The sequence below is a fragment of the Nannobrachium achirus genome (assembly GCF_963921795.1).
Source record: "Nannobrachium achirus genome assembly, chromosome: 24".
In the NCBI taxonomy this organism is placed as follows: domain Eukaryota; kingdom Metazoa; phylum Chordata; class Actinopteri; order Myctophiformes; family Myctophidae; genus Nannobrachium; species Nannobrachium achirus.
Window position 1 is genome coordinate 39,338,508 of NC_137831.1, and position 21,122 is coordinate 39,359,629.

Below are 21,122 nucleotides of genomic sequence, written 5' to 3' on the forward strand. Positions count from 1 at the left end.
AGAATCTCTAAAACAATAGAAAGAAGTAAATGAAATAATTTTAAAACTCATCTTTTATATTATTTAATTACAATCTAAAATATGAACCCTTGTTGTAAAAAACTAAAGTTGTCCTTTAAAGGAGTAGTTCACCCCCAAAATGACCATGGAGAGTGGAGTTTTTTGTCGCATTCCTAAGACAACAATGTGATAACAATGAATTTACCCCCATTCGTTCCGGATGGGGACCCGTTTCGAAACGGGTCCCCATCCGGAATCAATGGGGGTAAATTTACTCGAATAAAAATGTTGTCTTAGGAATGTGACAAAAACCAACAAATATTATTGAACTCTACTCTCCATGGCGTGACTAATCAATAGAAAAAAAAGTCATTTTGGGGGTGAACTACTCCTTTAAGGTTCCAGTTGGTTTTATGAACCCATCCTAGCCTGCCGTCTGTCTATGCAGAACGTACCAAAGGTTTTGGGCCTCATGCCAGTCTCAGTCTGTATGCCAGTCCTGCCGTGCCCCCCCCCCCCCCCCCCCCCCATACCGCACCCACTGCCTTCGAACACACCAACACTTTTAGAATGGCTGCCTCACATGCAGGGGCGTCACACCAAATTCTGGGCACCGGGTACAAGGATTCACTGGGTTTTTTTGTGCTTTAACTATTGAAAAAATAGCAGATATACAAGCGCACAGCGCGGCACCAAGTGCCGCACTGCAAGCTTGTAGATCTGTTAACATTTGTAACCTGACTCGGCCAGATGGTGGCAGCAGTGTGCATCGCCCTACTTAGGGCGGTATACGCACTGCTGCCACCATCTGGCCGAGTCAGGTTAGAACATTTTGTGCAAGTCTTTGAATATTTCAAATCCTTCTAAAAAACAATGTATCTATGTCAGTGGTGCTCAAACTTTTTTCATGTGAAGGACCCCCAAAATGATATGTATTTGGCAACGGACCCCCATCTCAAAATATTTAGTTCCAGGGACCCCCCCCGAAATTTAGTTACAATGTTCGCTTAAAAAATACAAATATTCAAAGATTTGCACACATTTTCACGACTTTTCAAAAATAGCAGATCTACATGCTCGCAGCGCGGCACTCGGTGCCGCGCTGTGAGCTTGTATATCTGCTATTTTTCAATAGTTAAGGTATAACATAATTAAGGCCCCACCACCTTGGGCCCTAGCGACTCAGTCCCACTTTCCCCCACCCTTGTGACGCCCCTGCTCAAATGTACAAAGTAACTAAGCACTATTTCTGTACAGTCTCACGTCACGTCACTTTTCTATAAGAATGTTTGTCAGCACTTCTGTTGTTTTTCCATTAAATGTCATCACTGGCGACAGCCTGTCCTGTGTCTTGTCTCTAAGGGTTCGACGAGGATCAAATTGCATCTGAAATCTTTTCGACTGCTACAACAGTGGTTCTTGAGCCTTATTTCAAAGACCCCCCCCCCCCCCCCCATAACTCTGGGAGAGTATAGATGGAACCAAATGGACCCGTAAAGATAATTACGTAATTACTGACCTGTAAAGCCTCTATCAGAGTCCAGGGTGAAGAGCTATTCACTTCACCACGGTGTAGTTTTCTAGCTATTACCTAAAAATACATAACAAAGCCTATGTGATAGCTAGGAAACTACAACGAGGTGAAGTGAATAGCTCTTCACCCTGGACTCTGATAGGTCCGTTCGAAACCCTATCACTGAGGGTACAGTTCCCAACTGGGCCCTAACTGAGCCGGCCCGAAGCCCTACCCGGCCCGACTAGTTAGCTTACATTTTAGCCCGGCCCGAAAACGTCGGGTCGGGTATGGTCGGGTTTTTAATGAATTTAGTAATAAAATAATAAAAAAAACAAATATTTTCTTTCTTCATTGAGCCTGAGGCCCTACCCGGCCAAACTAATTATCATACATTTTAGGCCCGGCCCTACCCTAAATGTCGGGTTCGAGTATGGTCGGGTTCGGGCAGAATTTGAGGACTCTACATGCGGGTTCCCTGGACCTCACTTTGGGAACCACTGTACTACGGTAATAGGAAACATTTCAAATCATATTTGGCCTCAGGTCTTCGTGCTCCACACTCTCTCTATGCAAAGCTTTTTCCTCTTTGTGTCATTGTTAAGATTGTAATGAAATGGTTAAGTTAATAAATGGGAGTTGAAGAATTGTTGGAATCAGGTTTTTGCCTGTGCATTATTTCCGTTTATCACCAATGTGCGTTTTGCGTATCTGGAAATGTGACATTTCTTCTGTTACATCTAAACAGCACAAACGGTGCTGTTTACATAGTAACACTAACACAGCAACACATCAAATGGGAGTATTTTGTTTAAAGAGGCGGTGCCATAGTTTTGTACTTTTTCTGGTTTTCATGTGTCTAGGAGGTTGACAGTACTTCATTAGACCCCCTGGTGTGGTTGTTATGAGTAATTATGTATTGCCTTTCTATTTGGGTTTTAGCTGTAGGCTGCCACCTTGTGGGGTCAAACGTGCCGGTCCAAAAACACAGATACTTATTACATCACAGAATCAACCCCTCCCCTAATTACCATTCACCCAACATACGTGGGTGTGGCAAACTTCAGCTGGGTCACCACCCACCATGACAACCACGCATACCATTGAACTGGTGGGTGTGGCCACATAAAAACATAATTTCTGTACACTTTTTTGGTAAAAATCTTCCTCCTAGTATAATTATAATAGTAGATAATCATGTTTTAGAGATATGATATGATATACAGTAGTACTTTATTGTCAGTTCACACTGAAATGTGTCTTGCAACACAGCAGCCATGTATGCGACACATAACATATATACAAACATTTGACAAAGGTAACAGAAACAAGACAGGTTTACATACATAAGGATAATAAGGGCAGTGTCCACCGCCAAGCCTATCTATGGCCAAACTTCTGATTAAGCCTTAAAGTAGACTGATGGACAAAGGACCTTTTTAGTCTGACCTTAGTGTATGCTGGAACACCGTATCTCCTTCCTGAAGGCAGCAATCTATATTCTCTATGCAACACATGGCTACTATTAGAGGTAATATTTCTTGCCAACCTTAGGATGCTGTTATCATATGTAGTTGTATATAGCCTCTGAAGTGGTTGTCCGTGACTTAAGGGCTGCAGGCAAGCATCCATACCAGGTGGTACTACAGTACTGAAGAACACTCATAATGACAGACGTGAAAAACATAAGAAGAATCTGTCTACTAGCACCAAATGATCTTAAACGGCGGAGGAAGTAGATTCTTTGCTTTGTTTTCTTACACACAGATTCAATCTGATCTTTCCATGACAAAAGATGGTCTATTACTACTCCGAGGTATACATACGAACATACCTGGTTGGTCTGTTCACCATGAATAGTAATGGGAGATCTGTGTGTATCTGGTGGTGCACCAAAAACAATCTCTTCTGTCTTTTTAGTGTTAATGAAGAGGGGGAACAAATCATGGCACCTGCACTTTAAATCCACCCTGGGTGTTGTTGGGGCAGACAACCAAGAGGACATGCACACTGGACGTCTTCTTGTATCTTTTCACATTCCAAACTACACTCAACTCTCAATAGAGCACCACAATCCTAATGGACTGCTAACCCAACCTAACCCACGTTTTGTAGTTCACCTTATGGGCAGTCCCCGGAAGAAGGCACCGCTTGCTCCACCTCGTGCCCAAAAACGAGCGCTCCTGGTCTCAATCTCATTGAATCTTAAAAACACTGTGACATATATATGTAATAAATAATATAATATGTCTTATGCATAAAAAATAAACATTTCCATAGGCCTATTGGGCCTATGCATCATTAAGTTGAATTTAGTCCATCTTGGTAGGTGTCAACTGGCAGAAGGGATCTATGAGTTAAAGTGTTGCATATGTCCCCTTATCTTGTAGATCAGTAATTTATGGCAAGCAACACGTTTAAATTGAGCTTTTACTTTGCACATCATCAGCGCAAGAACATTTACTTAAGTACTGTATGCCTTCTTAAAGGAGTAGTTCACCCCCAAAATGACTTTTTTTCTATTGATTTAATACTCACGCCATGTAGACTAGAGTTCAATAATATTTTTAGTTTTTTGTCGCATTCCTAAGACAAAAATGTGATAACAATAAATTTACCCCAGGGGCATAGTTCTGCCGATTTAAAATGACTCCAATACGGAACTAAAACTTCCTATGATTGGCCGCTAGTTGCGCTGTGGTCCAATTTATTTCAAAATAAATGATAAAGTTGCGGGGGGGGCGTGGCCAACGAAACTAATACCAACCGGCTGTGTTCTTCTTCGTGTGCTGTATTTCGGGAGGCTCCGACCACATTCTCCCATGTATCCCTGCGTTGCATGTGACCATTGGCAGCCAATAGCATCTCTGATGCCTTTACAATTCTATGATGGCGACACCCATTCCAAGGGTTAGAAAAGGGCCATTTGCGCTGCATAGAAACCAATGGCTTCGCTTCGTCCATATTTTTCTACAGTCTATGATTTACCCCCATTCGTTCGGGATGGGGACCCGTTTCGAAACGGGTCCCCATCCGGAATCAAAGGGGGTAAATTTACTCGAATCAAATTTTTGTCTTAGGGATGTGACAAAAAACAGAAAATATTATTGAACTCTACTCTCCATGGCATGGGTAATCAATAGAAAAAAAAGTCATTTTGGGGGTGAACTACTCCTTTAAGTACAGTTTTGAGGTACTTTTATTTATATTTCCAATTGTCAGTACTTTTACTTCACTTTTACTCCCCTACAATAATATGAAGACTTTAGTTATTTTGTAGATTTAGATTGTTATTACAAAACATAGGCTACATTAACACTTCAGCCCAACCTAGGCCTACATACATTTCGTCCATTTGAAAATAGCAGATCTACTGTACAAGCTCACAATGCCTTGTGATGCATCTGCTATTTTCAAAAGATGTGTAGACCTATACATTTGAAAACTTGAAATGGCACATTCTGCATAATGAGTAGTCTATACTTTCTACTTTTGGTACTTTTTTTCTTTTCTTTTTTCTCAATGTATTTTTACTGAATTTTCAATTTCAAGATATTGAGGCAAATCTTAATCTTCCACTTGTAACAGAGTATTTTCTACATTGCAGTAGTGATATACTTTTAACATGTGTGAGTACTTTTCCACCAGTGATTTATGGCAAGCGACACCGTCATACTACGGAGTATAGAATCGGAGCTTTTATTTTGCACATGAGCTTTTATTTTGCACATTATGCTTTTACTTTGAAGATTCAAATTGGTTGACTTTGATGATAGTTCCTCCCGGGAAGCAGGTGTCTTTTTATCTTGATTAATCCCTGAAAACATCAACACCATGGCCGTCGCTCCAGAAAAGAACCTGCCAGATTGTAGTCACGAAGGAAAGGTAAAGATATGGCCGTGAATGATTCGATTAGATCAGCTAGGTTCTCATTTTTTTTCATGTCCAGGTCAAGGACCCCCAAAGGCTTTTGAGCCAGGACCTCCATACAAGATCTGTGTTGTTGAAACGTTTCTACAATATTCCAAATTGTTCATGTGTCTTACAAGACGTGTTGAAAATAGCAGATCTCTGCAACACAGTCGGCTAATTTGGACTCCCTGGAACAATCCCATTGACCCCACTTTGACAACCTCTGATTTAGTTTATAATCTACCAAAACAACGTGATAATCCAGCATGGAAGCAGATAGATCAATGCTCTCTAATAGGTGCTGTAAATGTTGTTATTGTTAAAGCTATTGTAAATTATGTGTCCACCTGTGGCAAGTAGTCTGTGGCATACGAATATATGAATACTTGAATCACTATGTTTTTATATACATTCGATGAAGGCCATAATAGTTTGCCATGCCTCGTTTTGATGTCATTTTAGGCTAGTGAGGGTTTTAACTTTTGAAGAATGTAAATGTAATCCAGATATTTTAAGTAAACAACTGTTATTACTATTTGATGTGCACAAGGTAGCTTAGGAGGATAAGATACATTCTTGGCCAGTTGCAAATGAAAATTTGCTTTGATTATCTGATATTTCTCTGGAGAAAACTACAACAACACACATGACTGACAACATTTAAATTACCCTAATCTTATGATTTGTACAATGGATCAAATGTGCACAATGCGAGCGGGACGCTATTATGGGATTGACATGTGCCCGAAAAGCAGGGCATCTAATTAGAGTTAGTGTATCCAGTGGCGGAAAAAGTACTCACATCTTAAAAGTATCAATAGTAAATACTGCAATGTATAAATAACTGGAATTCACAATTTACTTAACTAAAAGTACAAAAGTATTGGCATCAACATGTATTTGAAGTACCAAAAAGTATTAAGTACCCATTAACCCTTGCAGAATGTCTCATTTCAATTATCTTTTGAAAATAGCAGATCTACAAGTTAGCAATGTGTCGCATCGTGACGCAGTGTGAGCTTGTAGATGGGCTTTTTCCAAGTGGTTAGGCTACTGTATGTTTTGTGATAATAATCAAAATCTATAGAATAACTAGTAACTCAAGTTTTCAAATAATTGTAGAGGAGTAAAAGTGCAATGTTCGCCTCTGAGATGTAGTGTAGTAGAAGTGAAAGTACAGAAAATCGGAAATTCTCCAGTCAAGTAAAAAACAATACCTCAAAATTGTATTTATGTACAGTACTTGAGTGCATGTAATTACACCACTGATCCTATTCCCTAATAATAAAATATTTTGAAATTAGAAAAATATTTTTCCAGTACTGGACAAGTTTTGGAATTTATCAAGGGTCTTGGAAGGTCCTGGAAAAAAAATATCTATGCATTGTCTTTGGTTATTGATTGTGTTAATACCTCTGAAATGACAAATTAAACATTGGCCAAATTATCAAATATTAGAGGCAGAAATTGTGAAAATAGCAGATCTACATGCTCACAACGCCTCGCGTTGCGAGGCGTTGTGAGCATGTAGATCGGCTATTTTCACAATAAAACCGTGTTATACAAAATTCCTCAACTCTTAGTGCTCATCAGGTTGCCGGGGTCCCCAGTTCAAATATTATTTCGGGGGTCACGGCCTGAAAAGGTTGAGAACCACTGCAATACACTACCTGTTTTTGGGCACTGTGCATAGGAGTAAGTGACTCGTTATTGAGCTGAATTATTGTTATATAGTCCTGGAAATTGGGTTAAATATTCTGGAAAAGTTTTGGGAAAGTTTTGGAAATTAATTGGTAAAGTACCTACCCTTCTGTATGTGCTGTCTTTAGGTGCTGAAGTCTCTCCCCATGAGGTTCTGTCCTTTGGGTGGAGGGTCAGGAACACAGCGACATACTGTTGGTTCTCAACCTTTTCAGGCCGTGACCCCCGAAATAATCATATTTTTACTGGGGACCCCCCCCCCCCCCTGACAAGCACTAAGAGTTGAGACATTACATTTCATATAACACGGTTCTATTGTGAAATAGCAGATCTACATGCTCACAGCGCCTTGCGTTTGCGAGGCGTTGTGAGCATGTAGATCGGCTATTTGACAATTTGGCCAATGTTTAAGAGGTATTGAAAGGTCCTTAAATTGTCACTTTAGAAACGTGCAGATAACCTTTATGCTGGTTTGTTTACTGTTGAGTGAGAAAACAATGTTGCACATTAACAATTTTGCTGCCATTTTAAACATAGCTGTAGTAAGCAGCTGCCAAATTGTCCTTACCTTTTAACATGGGCACGCGCACGCATCGTGCACAATCTGTGCGCGACTCATCTAGTAGACTGTAGACTCGGTGACCAGCTTTCCAATAAAAAAAACCTCATTGAAATAGACATATCCGTTGCCACGCTGTATCCCTGCTTATCCGCCAGTGTTTACATGAAAAAACATTGAAAAAAGCCAACTGTGCGCTATGGTAACAAGTGGACACGTTCGCGCACAAAACGCACGATATGTGCGGGGATCATAATCCAGGCGTGTAGAGACTGGATCAAAGTTTCCAAATGCAAAAATCCGATTGAAAAACGAGTGTTCCATCGCCGAGTAGCTTTCTCTTCTGTTAGTTACACAGTAAACCAACGGAGGCGGGACTATGGCCCAGGCTCAGACCGGATACGGAAAGCTAGATCCGGTCCAGACCGGAAATGACCGGATACAGTTAGGGGGGCGGGCCTAAAGAGCCAGATCCTTTTATAATGATTAAAGCTAATTAAACTTCCGGGATCGACGGGCATGGCACCGCGGTACAGCGGGAAATCTACGGTTTCTACGGGGATCGCCCAGAATGAGTTAAGTTAATCATCTGGGGACCCCCCAAAATAATTTGGGAACCCAACCAACCAAAAACCATCGCTACTGGCAACAATTAACACTTTTTGTTGAGACAAATTGAAACTAAAATGGAACTAGTCTAGTAATCCCAACTACAACAAAGTTCCTCGTGACAACAAAAGTGACATTTTCTTTTGTCAACATGGTTGTTTGACTTGGTATAACAGTTGCCTTTAGACACTGAACCCTATGCTACAGTTCAGTGTGATAATATCTTGTTTGTTTGTTTGTCTTTCAGGATGAAAGCCAGGAGGGTTTTGTGAAAGTGAGGAAAAGAGACTTGGAGAGATTATGCACAGAGGTCATGCAGCTCCGCGATTCCCTTCCCACGCTGGTTAACAGAGACGTTAATAGAATGCTGCGTAGAGCACGCGCTACAAAGAAAAGTAAGTTCTGTTGGTGGAGAAACTGGTAATAAAAAGGTGGCATATATTTGTTATAATTGTGTGTGTGTGGGGCGTGTTCTCTCCTCTGCGTCATCAGCGCCTACACCCTAGGTGGGGTTGGCGGTAGGGCCTTTCTGTGTGGAGTTTGCATGTTCTCCCCGTGTCTCCTAGGGTAGATACCCTCACAAAAACATGCAGTAATCCTGGTCTCTATACTGCCTCCCCCTGGCCAGCCGGGGCACCTGATGGAGGGGAAAAGGAACTGGTTGGAATAACGTGTTCCTTCCACGCGCTACGTCCAAACCGGGGAAATCCCCCCTGTCAGGTGAAAAGAAGCAACTTGGACTACTCATGCATAGAAGGAAGCATGAGGTCAGTCTCCCCAGGCGCGGCAGAGGGAGAGCAGAGCCCAGGATTACAGCATAGGCAATTGGCACTGGGGGGAAAATGGGTTACAAAATCGTGGGATAAAAATAATAATTGTGTGTATGTGTTAGCGCATTAACGACTTGTGAATTTTGAAAGTCGACTCGACTCAGTAAAAAGTTGAGTTGAAGTCGACTTTATCGTCTGATGACGTCATCATCACATCATACACGACCCCCCAATTATTTTGGGGGATCCCCAGATGATTAACTTAATGTGCAACATTGTTTTCTCACTCAACTGTAAACAAACCAACATAAAGTTTAAGTTTATAGAGGGTATCTTCACATTTCTAAAGTGCAAATTTAAGGACTTTTTAATACCTCTAAAATGACAAATAAACATTGTCCAAATTGTCAAATATATAGAGGCAGAAATTGTGAAAATAGCCGATCTACATGCTCACAAGCATGTGAGCATGTAGATCTGCTATTTTTAATAGAACCATGTTATACCAAATGTAATGTAGCACTGTAATATTGGATCATTCTGTCCTTGACAATAAGCAATCCTACTGTTTGAATGCTGTACAGACGCACACATGGAGCAAAAATAATGATAGAAAAAAATACAAAGGATTTTTTTTTTCAACTTCGACTTTCTCTGGTGGGAGTCGACTCTGGTGGGAGTCGACTTGTGTAATGAAGTCCCTGTCGCACTTAGAACAACGGACTCACTCGCTACCTTTCGCCGTGGACTGAAGACTCACCTTTTCAGACTCCACCTAAACCCTTTGCACTACAGTAAAATCAATGACCATACATGAAGCTAGTTAGCATTTGATTATATTGTGTTTTTCTCTAGATAGATATCCATTTACATTGTTATATTGCTGTTAATGTACTGACCTATTATCTTGTTTATTATTGTGATGTTGTATCTGCTTATTGTAAGTCGCTTTGGATTAAAAGCGTCTGCTAAATGCCTAAACTGTAAACTGTAAACTGTAAGTCGACTGAGTCGACTTATTGAAGCGGTGACGCCGCTTCCAAGGAGTGGCTTTGTGTGTCCCCCACGTCCATATATGGTCATTTCAGTCCAGAATGAACAGGTTTTATCTGTCCGTAAATGTGTGTCCCATGTGTGTCCCCCACATCCATATAATATGGTCATTTCAGTCCAGAATGAACAGGTTTTATCTGTCCCGTACGTCCAGAATATGTGTGTAGTGTCCGTCCCGGTCTGATGATTGGATGATTAAAAATGTCCAATGAGACCATACTTTGAGGATTGGTCAAGCTTCACATGACAATTCGGCCCTCCAGATAAAATCATTCAGAATTCAGAATTCAGAATTCTGAGCTCTGGAACTCTAGAACATATACCGCTTCACTTCGAACCAAATGTATATGCAGAGTTCATAGCTCTAGAATACATAGAATAAAAGTTCACCGTTTCACTTCGAACCGAGGTTTGATATTTCGTTAATGCCCAAGTGTGTGTGTGTGTGTGCGCGTGTGCGTGTGCGTGTGCGTGCGTGCATGTGTGTGTGCGTGTAGAGATGGAATTCAAATTTCAGGAGCTGGACAGGTTGAAACAGGAGTGCCTTCACTTTTGTTCTCGACTGGAGATGGTGCAGAACGAGTGTCAAAAAGAACGAGAGGTGAGAGAGGTAGCAGATAGTGAGACACGTGCAATCAATTTGTTTTTGTGCATTTCTCTAAGCTTGTTATGCTGCCCAGCACAAGCCGTACATTCACGCTCCCACATATTTATTTTACTTGGCTGTATCTATGTCATTTCTCCCAAAGAGAGAGATATTTAAAGATGAGGTGCCATGATTTTCCCCTCTATAAAACATGATTATCTACTATTATGATTATACTAGGAGGAAGAATGTTTCCAAAAAGTGTACAGAAAGAGTTAAAATGATGTTTTTATGTGGCCACACCCACCAGTTCATTGGTATGCGTGGTTGTCATGGTGGGTGGTGACCCAGCTGAAGTTAGCCACACCCACATGTGGTGGGTGAATGGTAATTAGGGGAGGGGTTGATTCTATGATGTAATAAGTATGGGTGTTTTTGGAACGGCACGTCTGACCCAGCAGGTGGCATCCTCTAGCTAAAAACCCAAATAAAATGAGAATGCATAATTGCTCATAACAACCACACCAGGGCGTCTAATGAAGTACTGTCAACCTCCTAGACACATGAAAACCAGAAAAAGTACAAAACTATGGCACCACCTTTTTAAGTTAGTCGGGGGCCTTAGGGAGATGGAATGGTAATTTCGTGCTAATCAGTCTAAAGGCGCCAAATTTTGCACAGATGTAGCACAGGGCATGCTCTAATGATTTAACTAGGGCGCCCGAGTCGGCGACCTTCGGGGTCGCCACAGCGGCCAAATCAAGTTGGGCTCCCATCGACATCGAAAATAGCCGGCGTTGTGAGCATGTAGATCGGCTATTTTCACAATAGAACCGTGTTATACAAAATTCCTCTACTCTTAGTGCTCGTCAGGTCCCCAGTTGAAATATGATTATTTTATGCATAGGAATAAGCGACTCGTTATTGAGCTGAATTATTGTTATATAGTCCTGGAAATCGGGGTAAATATTCTTGAAAAGTTTTGGAAAAGTTTTGGAAATGAATTGGTAAAGATGTGTGGGAACCCTGACAAAACAAATCAGGATTCCTAAAATATGACTATAACTAAATCAAAGTTTTCTGTCAAAATGGCCGCTGCAGGGAAAGCTGGTGCTCCGGGAGCAGCTGTGGGAGAGCAGAGAGCAGCTGCAGCAGCAGGCAGAGTTCTGCGTGGGGCTGGGGGCCGCCACCTGCACCCTGCTCTGGAGCGTCTCTGGGAAGGAGGACGCCGTCAAGGACATTCTGGCAGATGTGAGAGGGGTTCTTTGTTTTGTTTCCTTTTGCATGGCACTTGTACCGTACGTTTTGGGAGTAATTATTGCGACCAAATGTCCTTGTTTACACATGTACACGTGTACACAGCGGCAAACCCATAGACCGGTTTGCCGCTCTGACATCATGCTCTGATGTCACTGTGATGTCAGGGGAATCACCCTACCAGAATGGGTTTGCCCAGACCCCTAGAAAGAGAGAGTTACGACACTTCCGTCGACTCCCATTGTACTCCACAATACTCAATTCATTGTTACTCTTGTCTGCAGAGACTCTGCAATTCTGTCAGTATTTATTCTTTTTTGGACAGCATGTTTCTGGGCATCAACCTTTTTTGAGTGATGCAATCATAGTTTTTGACTATTATTACCACTGCTTACAACATACACCAACAGTTATTTAGTTATGAAATATGTCAGTAATGTCTTTGTATATTTCGCCAGTGCATGCAGAAATTAAGCTTTTATTCATAATCTTCCAAAGTTCAATGCCAAAAACACAATTAAATCCTTAATCACTATTATTTGTGTGTTGACTTAAACTAAAATTAGTGTTAATTTCGTCAACTAAAACTAAGACGAAAAATGTTAGTTGACTACCTTTTTTTCACTGACGAAAACTAAATAAAAAACTAGATAAAACCTAAGCTGATGACAAAAATAACACTAAATGTACTGACAATTTCATCAACAAATAAAAACTAAAAACAAACTAAGCCCTGGTGACTAAAACTATGACTAAGTGTACTGACAATTTCGTCAACAAATAAAAACTAATACAAAATAAAAGCTACTGGGCTGGTGGTTCTGACCAGCCAATGTTAGGCTGTACTGGGATAGCCAGGTGTTGTGTTGGTGTAGCCTACTGTTACTGTTGTACTGGGTTGGTTGAACTAGAATCATTGGTTCTATAACCAGGTGTGGTCTTGTTGTACTGTATATTGTACTGTATTCCTTAAAATTGGGTTTTTCAGCAATTATATAAATACTAAAATGACGTTGTCTTGGACTAATATAAAGACTAAAAGACTTTTAGTCGACTAAAACTTGACTATATTAAGACAGGATGAGATTGACTAAATGTGATAAAAACTAACAAGGGCGATTGAAACTGGACTAAGACTGACATTAAATTTAAAAAAATGGCTCATAAATTTAACACTAACTAAAATGTGTCATTGTGACAGCCCTGCAGTATGTGCAACCAGGCAACGTGTGTGTGTGTGTGTGTGTGTGTGTGTGTGTGTGTGTGTGTGTGTGTGTGTGTGTGTGTGTGTGTGTGTGTGTGTGTGTGTGTGTGTGTGTGTGTGTGTGTGTGTGTGTGTGTGTGTGTGTGTGTGTGTGTGTGTGTGTGTGTGTGTGTGTGTGTGTGTGTGTGTGTGTGTGTGTGTGTGTTCACCTTTACCTGTGGTTTGACGTTCCCAGGGCAAACTGCAGTCTTTCCTGGGCGTAGCAGGACAGACTCTGGAGAGCTTTGTGAAGTCTCTGGACGGGGAGAAGAAGGCAGAGACGACGGACCAGAACTCCCCGGAGCATCAGTTTGTCCTGGCCGTGGCTGGGGTCATTGCCAGTGGGTGACCCCCCCCCCCCCCCCCCCCCCCCCCTCACTAGTAGGGATGGGTATCGTTCACCTTTGAATCAATACGATACCTTTTTCGATACCTGGGAATCGATACGATACCCTTTTCGATACCATTTTCGATGCTTTTTATTTAAGTTTAACTTCAACACGGAAAGAGTGGGGACTCGCTGCTGCGGTAGAGCAGAGGTGATGATGATGATCACACAGTGTGGCGGAGCGGAGAGTATAGACGTTGGATAATCATCATAATAATAAACATTATAGGCTATTGTCGGCTATTTTCCACAGTAACGAGTGTAGCCTACTAAAGCAGTCATTAACTCTTATACCGCTTTGGACGTTCCTGTTCGCCCCAATTCCCAAGAGACCTCTGTGCCAATACGGCGCTCGTTCGGTTCGTTCGTCTGATGACTGTAAGCTGATGAGGGGTCGCGCGGCCGTGTACTGTAAACACATTTTCCGCGGTGATGGTGTAAAAAATCCATTATGCGTTAACATCAACGGAGAACAATTCACTTCCTTGTTGATTTCCTCTGGCTGTAAGGCTCTGTGGCCAGTGACTGGTCTTCTTCTTCTTCAACACATAACAGGCAAATTCACATTCATTCTCGCATGACGCCGCCCTCTGCTGCCTGGCAGACCAAAGTGCACTATTGCACAATAAAAAAAAATAAAAAAAATAAACGTCTGTCTATCTACTATAACGTCGCAAAGGTAAGCCGCTTTTTGATGGCACCAGACCCAATAAATAAATAAATAATCTGGCAGTAGGAGAGTTAAACTCTCAGTAGCCCAACTGTTACAGATAGGACCGGCCAGGGGTGCGTTCCAGAGTATCGAAACGAGGTATCGTTCGTTTTTACGTGAACCGATACTCGATAGTATCGACGCCATTCGATCGATATCATTAAAAGTATCACAGACGATACCCATCCCTACTCACTAGGCCTGGCACAATTACAGTATTACAGGGTTCCCACGGTCATGAAATTCCTGGAAATATTTTGAAATTAGAAAAATATTTTTTCCAGTTCTGGAAAAGTTTTGAAATTGATCAAGGGTCCTGGAAAGTCCGGGAAAAAAATACCTACTTTTATTATTGCTATGCCTGTCTTTGGGCATTGCACATAGGAGTAAGCAACGTGTTATTGCGCTGAATTATTGTTATATCGTTGTTGTCGGGTGAAAACCTTGTATGTCCAAAACCATTCATTTTGCATTTATCATTTTAAAAATGATTTAAACAAGTAAAAACAGCCGATCTACAAGCACACAACGCCTCGCACCGCGAGGCGTTGTGTGCTTGTAGATCTGCTGTTTTCACTACCTTTGTGCGACGGCCTTGTATGATGAAGCAGGGCTTTACTTCACGAAAAAAATATACAAATTTGAAACTTGGAGATACGAGGTTTCCACCTGACAACGACGATATAGTCCTGGAAATTGGGTTAGATATTCTGGAAAAGTTCTGGAAAAAGTTTTGGAAATTAATCGGTAAAAATGTGTTGTCTAATCCAGGAGTCTTCAACGTTTTCAGTTCAAGGACCCCTTAGTTGAGAGAGAGTTGAAGCAGGGACCCCCACAACCTGTTCATAGATTCCATATAGTTTCATCGTTTGACAGCACAATCAGTGTATTTTGGATTCATGTCAATTTGTGTTTTCAGATATTTATCCCCTTGAACCGTCAATAAGTAATTAAAAGCCTGGGTTTCCGAGGCTAATAAGTAATAAACTTGACCTTCCAGTCTGTACTTGGTCTGCTCTTTTTCCCCTCTGCCGCTGTCTTTGACCACTTACAAACTAATTATTTGCCAGTGTCTCTGGATACAAAGTTAAACCATACTACAGGATTCCCACAGTCATGAAATTCCTGGAAATATTTTGAAATTAGAAAGATATTTTTCCAGTACTGGAAAAGTTTTGGAATTGATCAAGGGTCCTGGAAAGTCATGGAAATGATTTAGCTATGCATAGTTTGTGTCTATTGATTTTGTTTAAAACATTTTCTAAAACATTTATAACCTTACACGAAATATGTAACATAAGTCTTTTTTTTTTTTTTGCCGAACGGCTGCGTGATTGCAGAATATGCAGCCTAATGTATACAACTAGAAGTTAGGAGAAATACTCATTATTGTGCTGAATGACTTGTATAGGCCTGGAAATTGTTTTAAATATTCTGGAAAAGATACTATTTACATTAATAATTGTTTTTCCCGCTCCCCCCCCTTTTTATCCAATCAGATATAGCGGCTGTGACATGTGGGCGGGATTACTTGGCCAGCGGCGCTCAGGTCCTCCTTGACACTCTGATGCAGCTGCTACTGACCATGAGGTCTGATGTCTGTCCCAGGCTCAAAGTGTAAGACAACTTCAGTTGTGTGTGTGTGTGTGTGTGTGTGTGCGTGCGTGCGTGCGTGGGTGGTGTGTGTGGGTGGGGGTGTGTGTGTGGGTGGGCTTGCTTGCGCGTGTGTCCACTGGTCAACATTAGCCACCAAAGTACCGGTAAACATTTCTTATAGCCAATGGCCGGGTTTCCCAAAGGGATTTTAGCCTTTCGTAGCTCACGCTACGTAGGGCTACAATGTAGTTGTACGGGGGCAAGGGGGTTAAATAAGTCACTCTGCCCGAACCTATGTAAACCCGGGAACATGACGATCGGGGCTTGGTCTCTACGACCATGCGTGAGCTACGAAGGGCTAAAATCGCGTTGGGAAACCCGGCCAACCCCTATTGGCTAAAAAAAGGAACGAGGCTTAAGAGAGTTGGTGTGTTTTTTTGTTTCTGCGTTGCAGGTTGATGTTGATGGCTCTGTACAATGTCAGCATCAGTGTTAAGGGTCTCAAGTACATCAGTGAGAGTCCAGGACTTCTACCACTAATCTGGAACCTGTTGGAAGGTGAGCAGACTGCACCAATTGCCATATCAAGGCAAGAGAGTTGGAGTGCATCCTTGCTTTAGGCCTAGAATTGTTGAATGCTTTAACCAGTGAAAAATAGCAGATATACAAGCTCACAGCGCGGCACCGAGTGCCGCGCTGCGAGCTTGTAGATCTGCTATTTTTGAAAAAAAGTCGTGAAAATGTGTGCAAATCTTTGAATATATGTATTTTCAAAGCGAACGTTTGTAACTCAAATTTTGCTTCTGGGTGGTCCCTGGAACTAAACATTTTGAGATGGGGGTCCTTCACATGAAAAGGTTTGAGAACCACTGACATAGTAGTCTCTCAAGAACAGACTAACTGAGCTCCATTTAAGTGAAAAGGACCTTTTCTTTGACGATGGCTGGCCAGATTGCTGACATAGAAACATAGGTTTTTCAAAAAGTCTTAGAAGGATTCAAAAGACACTTATAGAATCGGGTCAAAATTCAAATTTTCACGATTTAAAAAAAATAGCAGTGCCGCGCTGTGAGCTTTTATATCTGATGTTTTTCAATAGTTAAAGCATAAAATAATGATACACAATAATGTCTACCCGTTCTGAATGGGTTAAGAAAAAAAAAGAAAAGCATTCTCGTCTCCTCACCTTTGCTTCTCCCTCACTCCACATTGCTCACAGGCTTTATTGGGGTGACATTTGACAAGTGTTGCCAATAGCACAATTACAATTATGACATAAACAACATAACGTCAAATCACTGAAATGACATAAATGAAGGAGATGGTGCAGCAAGTAAAACATGGTATGTATAAAGTACAAAGGTAATGGCATCAACATGTACTTAAATTACCAAAAGTAGTTAATTGTGCAGAATATCCCATTTCAAGTTTTCAAATGTATAAAAATCCTTAGCCGATCTACATGCTCACAACGTCTCGCAATGCGAGGCGTTGTGAGCATGTAGATCTGCTATTTCCACTATATTTATCTGTGGAACCGAGTCACATTAAATGTAATACCTACAATTCCAAGTGCTTGACGGGGTGGGGGTCCCCCAGTTCAAATATGTTTATTTTGGGGGTCACTGCCTAAAAAGGTGACAGCAAAGCTAGCTAAAGACAGCAAAACAAGCTAAATATACGATTTTAGGCGACTAAATCTACAGTTGATTTAGTCAACTGAAATGTATATTGGCAGGCCTTGATGGCATCGTAATGACTGATTTTACACTTGTGTGCTGAAAATGGCAGATCTACAAGCTCACAACGTGTCGCAACACCTGAGAGCAACCAAACATAAAATGACTCTCTTCTCCACTAGTCTCTCCCTTATGTTTTAGTCTAGTTTTTATTTTGTTGATGAAATTGTCAATATATTTAGTCTTAGTTTTAGTCATCACAGCGTAGTTTTTATTTCGTTTTTATTGTAGCTTTTGTCAGTGGAAAAAAACAGTCGACAAACATTTTTCGTCAGAGTTTTAGTCGAAGAAATCAACACTGCTTTACACTAGGGCATTAACGACTTTTTGCAAGTCGACTCGACTCAGTAAAAAGTTGAGTTGAAGTCGACTTTATCGTTTGGTGACGTCATCACATCACACACAACCCCCCAATTATTTTGGGGGGTCCCCAGATGATTAACTTAATGTGAAACATTATTTTCTCACTCAACAGTAAACAAACCAGTGTATATAGAGGGTATCTTCACATTTCTAAAGTGCCAATTTAAGGACTTTTTAATACCGCTAAAATGGCAAATTAAACATTGTCCAAATTGTCAAATATATCCACCTCTTTCCGCGGGAATTTACTGGAGATTTTTTTTTAGCATGTAGATCTGCTATTTTCACAATAGAACGTTTTTTTTTTTTTTTTTTTTTTTTACTTCGACTTTATCTGGTGGGAGTCGACTTGTGTAATGAAGTCGACTGACGACCTTTTCGTTAATGCCCTACTTCAGGGGTTTTCAAAGTGGGTGACGGGGCACCCTGGGGTGCCGCGAGATCATTTGATAATATTTGGAATTTATTTGGACACTTGAAGAAATATTTAGAATCATAGAATCAAGTACAAAGTTATGTTTTCAGTCAGTTCTAACCAAAATGGCTATCATCTCAACGTTTTCCTCGCAACATAATCACTAAAATATCGTCACTGTCAGGCAGAAACCTCTGTCGCACAAAACTAGTGAAAACAGCCGATCTACTGCTTGTAGATCTGCTGTTTTCACTAGTTTAGTACATTTTATAGATGATAAATACAAAAAGAAGGGTTTAGGAAATACAAGGTTTCCACCCGACAACGACGATATTCTATAAATTTAAGGTGCTGGGAGTGAAAATTATAATGTATGGGGTGCCTCGGATTAAAAGAATATGTATAGGGTGCCCTGATACAAAAAAGTTTGGGAACCCCTGCCCTACCGAGACAGTTTGCCCTCCTGGCCCCCAAACTGTGGAATAAACTCCCTGTCCCACTTAGAACAACGGACTCACTCGCTAGCTTTCGCCGTGGACTGAAGACTCACCTTTTCAGACTCCACCTAAACCCATAGCACTACTGAAACACTCAATGACCATACATGAAGCTAGTTAGCATTTGTTTTTTAGGTTTTTAGAATCCTTTTTCTTTACTGGTTATATTGTTTTTTTGATATTCATATGCAATTGCTATATTGTTGATGATGTTCTGACATGTTATCTTGTTATTATATTATATTTAGAATCATTTTAAACTTGAAGTACAAAAGTTATTTTCAGTCAGTTCTAACCAAAATGGCAATCATCTCAATGTTTTCCTCGCATCATAATCACTAAAATATCGTCACTGTCAGGCAGAAACCTCTGTCGCACAAAACTAATGAAAACAGCCGATCTATTATCTGCTTATTGTAAGTCACTTTGGATTAAAAGTGTCTGCTAAATGCCTAAACTGTAAACTGTACTTTACACCACTGCTCTCTCTCTCTCTCTCTCTCTCTCTCTCTCTCTCTCTCTCTCTCTCTCTCAAGACGCCGACTGGGAGGTGTGCGTCAACGCCCTGCGTCTGCTCCAGTCTCTGCTGCTGGAGAAGGACGTGGTGGCCCAGCTGGGGCCGGCTCTGCTGGAGCCCCAGCGGCTGGAGCGCGTCCGGCAGCTGAGCTCCAGCCGCCAGGCGGCCCTCAAGGAGACGGCCCGGGAGACGCTGCAGGACCTGGAGGCTCTCGTCGCCGGCTCGCCCCCTCTGGAGCAACAGGTATACGACACACACAGTGTGTGTGATTGATTGATTGATTGATTATTTTATTAGACAAAAATGGAGAACAGTGCAAGTACTGTATAGTCAATACAATTCACCCTTTGTCAAGTCCCGCCCGTTGTACCGCCCCTCTTCACACCCATTGGTTGTTGTGTCTTGGTGGGACACTCGGTGGGACACTCCATCCACTACCATTTTAATTCAGTTGCTTCGTATTGTTATTCTATATGTTCACTTCTAATTTCAAACTTGGTTTCAGTACAATGGAGCTGCTCAGTGGCAGTATAGTAATTCAGCATGTTTTATAAATGTTTTTATTTCTCCAAAAATTATGTTTTAGCAAATTCAACATGAAAAAGGCGGAACCAGGGCGGGACAAGGCAGATAGAGCCTGCTGGTTGGTCAGTCAGGGACCAACCAGAAGGCTAACAAAGGGTGAATTGAAATGTAGTACAGTACAAGTACAGTTAAACACCCTGCCTAAAAGGAACATCCCAAATAAGACCTTTTACTGTCTTTTTTTTACATTGGAAGCCCTCTGTATTTAATTCATGGACATAATAAATAGCAAGCAAAGAAAACATTCAATAATATCGCAGTTATAAAAACACTATGTACAGGATGGGGGGAAAAAGGTGGTGGGGCTAAGGTAAGGGGGGGGGGGGGGGGGGTGCTCACCTCTCGCCTGTCTATGGGAGAAGTGATAACTACCTCCTTCTCTGGCCTCCTGAAAGGTGAGTTTTCAGGGCAGTTTTGAAGGATGTCAGCGAGCTACATGTTTTAAGGGAGGTAGTCAGGGAATTCCACACCTGGGTGGCAGTGTTGTAGAAGGAGAATCCTCCACGGTGTGACCAGCCATTGTCCCACAAGTCAGGGGTCTTCAACAGGGGGTCCCCTAGGGGTCCTAAGAGTTACTACAGGGGCTCCTCCAAATCTTTGTGAGATAAGAACTTTTTTTTATTTCTACACTGCCACTTGAACCCTAGTATCCCTATTATGTGTGGAACGCCAAGAATAACCAATCCACAAGAATAGCCAATCTACAAACTCACTAATCTACAATCTACAAGCTCACAATCTACGAGCTCAATGACACATCTTCCTTCTAGTATAATCATAATACCTGATAATCATGTTTTTTTGCCATTAAAAAAAGAATGGCAGAAATGCTGCTCTCTAACGCAGTCCAATATTGTTCCATGTTGTTCCTTCTCCATGTTACATTCCCAGGATTGCTGACACTGCTTCCAAGCTGGACAGACCTGGACCTGCCAAGTCTATGCAGTCTTTACACGTACAGTATTTGTCCGCCAGTTATCCTAAAAGCAGGTAATGAACAAAGGGCCCAAGCCTAGGATATACTGTAGTTCACTGCTGTCATTGTAGGACTCCGCCATCCATTTGAGTTAGAACGATTTTTTTTAACCCATTTAGAACAGGTACACA

The 21,122-nt window shown here is 41.4% G+C and overlaps 1 protein-coding gene across 1 annotated transcript; it reads left to right on the top strand.

The window, feature by feature from the left end:
* Nucleotides 1-5,347: 5,347 nt before the first annotated feature.
* On the top strand, nt 5,348-20,915 carry hsf2bp (heat shock transcription factor 2 binding protein; the record flags this gene model as incomplete). Its single annotated transcript, XM_080720538.1, has 9 exons — nt 5,348-5,398; nt 8,542-8,665; nt 10,615-10,718; nt 11,805-11,954; nt 13,400-13,544; nt 15,803-15,920; nt 16,354-16,457; nt 19,450-19,673; nt 20,907-20,915. 9 exons carry the CDS (start codon nt 5,348-5,350, stop codon nt 20,913-20,915), a joined length of 1,029 nt encoding a protein of 342 aa, XP_080576664.1.
* Between the last annotated feature and the right edge of the window lie 207 nt (nt 20,916-21,122).